At 40.1% G+C, this 2851-nt stretch overlaps 1 protein-coding gene across 1 annotated transcript; it reads right to left on the bottom strand.

Moving 5' to 3' along the window:
* Positions 1–1298: 1298 nt before the first annotated feature.
* LOC106295824 (cytidine deaminase 1) lies at positions 1299–2650 on the bottom strand. Its single transcript, XM_013731819.1, has one exon. The coding sequence runs from the start codon at positions 2449–2451 to the stop codon at positions 1567–1569; it is 885 nt and encodes a 294-aa protein (XP_013587273.1). The 5' UTR covers positions 2452–2650; the 3' UTR covers positions 1299–1566.
* Between the last annotated feature and the right edge of the window lie 201 nt (positions 2651–2851).

Raw genomic sequence — 2851 nt, 5'->3', positions numbered from 1 at the left:
CGTAGCGACCGAGCCTTGGCTCGTAGCGACCGAGCCTTGGCTTGAGCTCGGTCGCTAGGTAGCGACCGAGCGGGACGATCGCTCGGTCGCTACGTAGCGACCGAGCGGGGACGAGCACTCGGTCGCTACGTAGCGACCGAACTTGGGCTCGAGCTCGGTCTTTACGTAGCGACCGAGCGAGACGGACGTTCGGTCGCTGCGTAACGACCTGTTTCGAGCTTTCGTCGGACATCTCGATTCTTTCTTCCGTAAAATTTTTTCGTAAGGAATAATCTATTTCGAAAAGTACTCTTCGGAGAAATTCTTATTTTCTTCCTCGGACGTTTTGAATGTTAAATTTGTCGTAACCGTTTTTGACCCCAACATATTATAAAGTGTTTTTATATATCATAACCTTGAATTTATAAACCCTAAGGCTGTTTGATCAAAAAAAAAACCCTAAAGCTAAACTTTACACAAAAGTGTTTTACCGAAAAAAAACTTTTGACAAAAGTGTACTTATCTTCCATCTGAACATTAGTGATCTAAAATTTCAGACTAATTGATAACCACTCATAGTAAGAGTTGCTTGTGGACCATCTTATTTTTATTATAGCTTTTCAAAAATTCATGTTAAGCCATCAATATGTACACTGATTGTGTAAACAACATTCATAACTTATTCTTTTATTTTTTTTTTTTTTTTTTTTTTGTAAACTACTTATTCTTTTATTGATCAGTCGATGTCTTCACTGTCCTTGTTTAGTGGCCACACGACATCATACACTACATAAAAAATTGCCAAGACAATTAGTCTTGTTTATCTGTAACAAAATGAAGGATGATATGGCTAACCTTAAGATTTCGATTTTAGTATTCCACATTTTTTGTTTGCTCAGTTGAGAAGAACTATACCGGATTAATACTGAAATTTATTTGGTTCATTTGAAAATATAAGATCCTTTTCTTTCTGATATAAGCAAACAGAATAATTTCTTGCGTTTGATTTGAGTTTGATTCAAATATACGTTCCTGCTTCTTCTTTTTTGCACAACAATATACATTCCTGCTTTTGTGATGTAATAGCTGACATTAAACTTTAGAGAGGGATATAACATTATTATTAGAGATTTTCTTAAAATGAATCTCTCAAAATTATTATTAAACAATTTATTTATGTATTGAGTTTAAAATAGATATGCTAATAAAAGAAAAATACTCCTATAAAGAGTTTTTCCAAAGAAAATTGAAAATATATTGGTAGAAAGACTCTTTTCCTCTTTTCTACATTTTTAAAACATTTATTATTATTTTTCAAATATAGTTTTAAAAGTACAGACGAACATAATAATTTATTAGAATAGTTTATACATAATACAAATAAGATAAAAGAGTCTTCTTATATTCTCTTACGTCTCATCATCACCAATCCATTCATCATTCAGAGCAGAGGCATCGCTCTCAACTTTTAAGTTTCAATAATTAACTATTTTTTGTTTGTTTTGGGTTACGAATTTAAAGTCCATTTTATTATTTATTATTCGTTTTTTATTTTCTTTTTCTTTTGGTGATACGTTATCTCAAAGGTCAATGGCAATGGTAGACGCTGAAATCGCATTTCGGCGATATCATCTGTATCAGCAACCTCGCCGTGTGCTCTTGCCGCACCACCGCGTCTTCTTTCTCCACAAGCACAGCTCCGACGATTCTCTCGTAACCTCCTCCGCCTCCGTTAGCAATGTAATCCACCAACGCCGCCTGTACTGGTCCCAAGCTAGGATTATACGCCGCCGATTCCATGTACCATCCTCTATACACTTTCCCGTCGCAATCCACCAGCGCAACTCCCGACGGACACAAACTATACGGCGCGTAGGATCTGTTCGCCGCCGCTAGAGCCGTGCGTTTCAATTCCACGGTGTTTCCGTTGCAGATCGGATCGAGATCCGAGATCGTGAGGTTGTTATCGTGATGCTCGAGGATGAGAGGGAAGTCTTTCTCGAGAAGATCCTCGGGGCCGAATCTGTGCGGCAAGATGCTCCCGAGGCGGAGGAATCCGTCTGAATCGGCGTCGGGATCCGCGGTGGCGTTCGGATCGGTGATTATGAGTCTGATCTCCGACGCGTCGCGTATCTCTTGGAGGAATTGACGGCAATGTCCACACGGCGCGGCGGAGACGGCGAAGTTGCGGAGATGACGCTCGCCGTTGAGGGTGAGATTGGTGACGAGGAACTGCTCCGCGTGGATCGAGTGGTGGAGAGGGAGGCCTGGGAACTCGACATTGACTCCTAAGAAGATCCGACCCGATGATCCGATTCCGACGGCTCCGACGTGGAATTTTGAGATCGGTGGTCGAGCGAAGGATTTCGCAGGGTTGACCAGCGAAGGGAGGAGCTGGAGGACGGAGACGCCGAGTTGGTTCGCGGCGGATTCAGCTTCTTCGGGTGAGATTACAAAGCTAGGCTTATCCATTGTTCTGGTTGACCCGGTTTGGGTTGCGTAAATGGGTCGGGTCGGAGTTGTAGAGATCCGGGGAATGAGGATCGTGAAATGGATGCTAACACAATTTATAGGTAGCAACAAAGTTGGAAACTATAATACGCAAATGAAACACAATTTGGTTTTCCACCTTCCGGTTTAATTATCAAGTACAAAACCATGTTTCTTTCAATCAGAAAGCATAAAATAACATTTAAATATAATGGGAATTTTACATTAACACACAATAATTGGATTATTATATGCAATAAAGTACTTATAATGTTTAAATCGTGACCATTCAACATAAATTAAAATATACAACTATTTTTATGGATCAAAGGAACTTACCTAGTAGTTTCGACCACGTTAGGAAACTACAATGATCTCAAGA

Source organism: Brassica oleracea, chromosome C5, assembly GCF_000695525.1.
Source record: "Brassica oleracea var. oleracea cultivar TO1000 chromosome C5, BOL, whole genome shotgun sequence".
NCBI classification, from domain to species: domain Eukaryota; kingdom Viridiplantae; phylum Streptophyta; class Magnoliopsida; order Brassicales; family Brassicaceae; genus Brassica; species Brassica oleracea.
The sequence above is the reverse complement of the archived record's forward strand: the minus strand, read 5'-3'. Positions and strand labels throughout refer to the sequence as shown.

Coding starts and splice junctions, on each gene's coding strand:
- LOC106295824 (XM_013731819.1), bottom strand. CDS start 2,451: ATGGATAAGCCTAGCTTTGTAATCTCACCCGAAGAAGCTGAATCCGCC.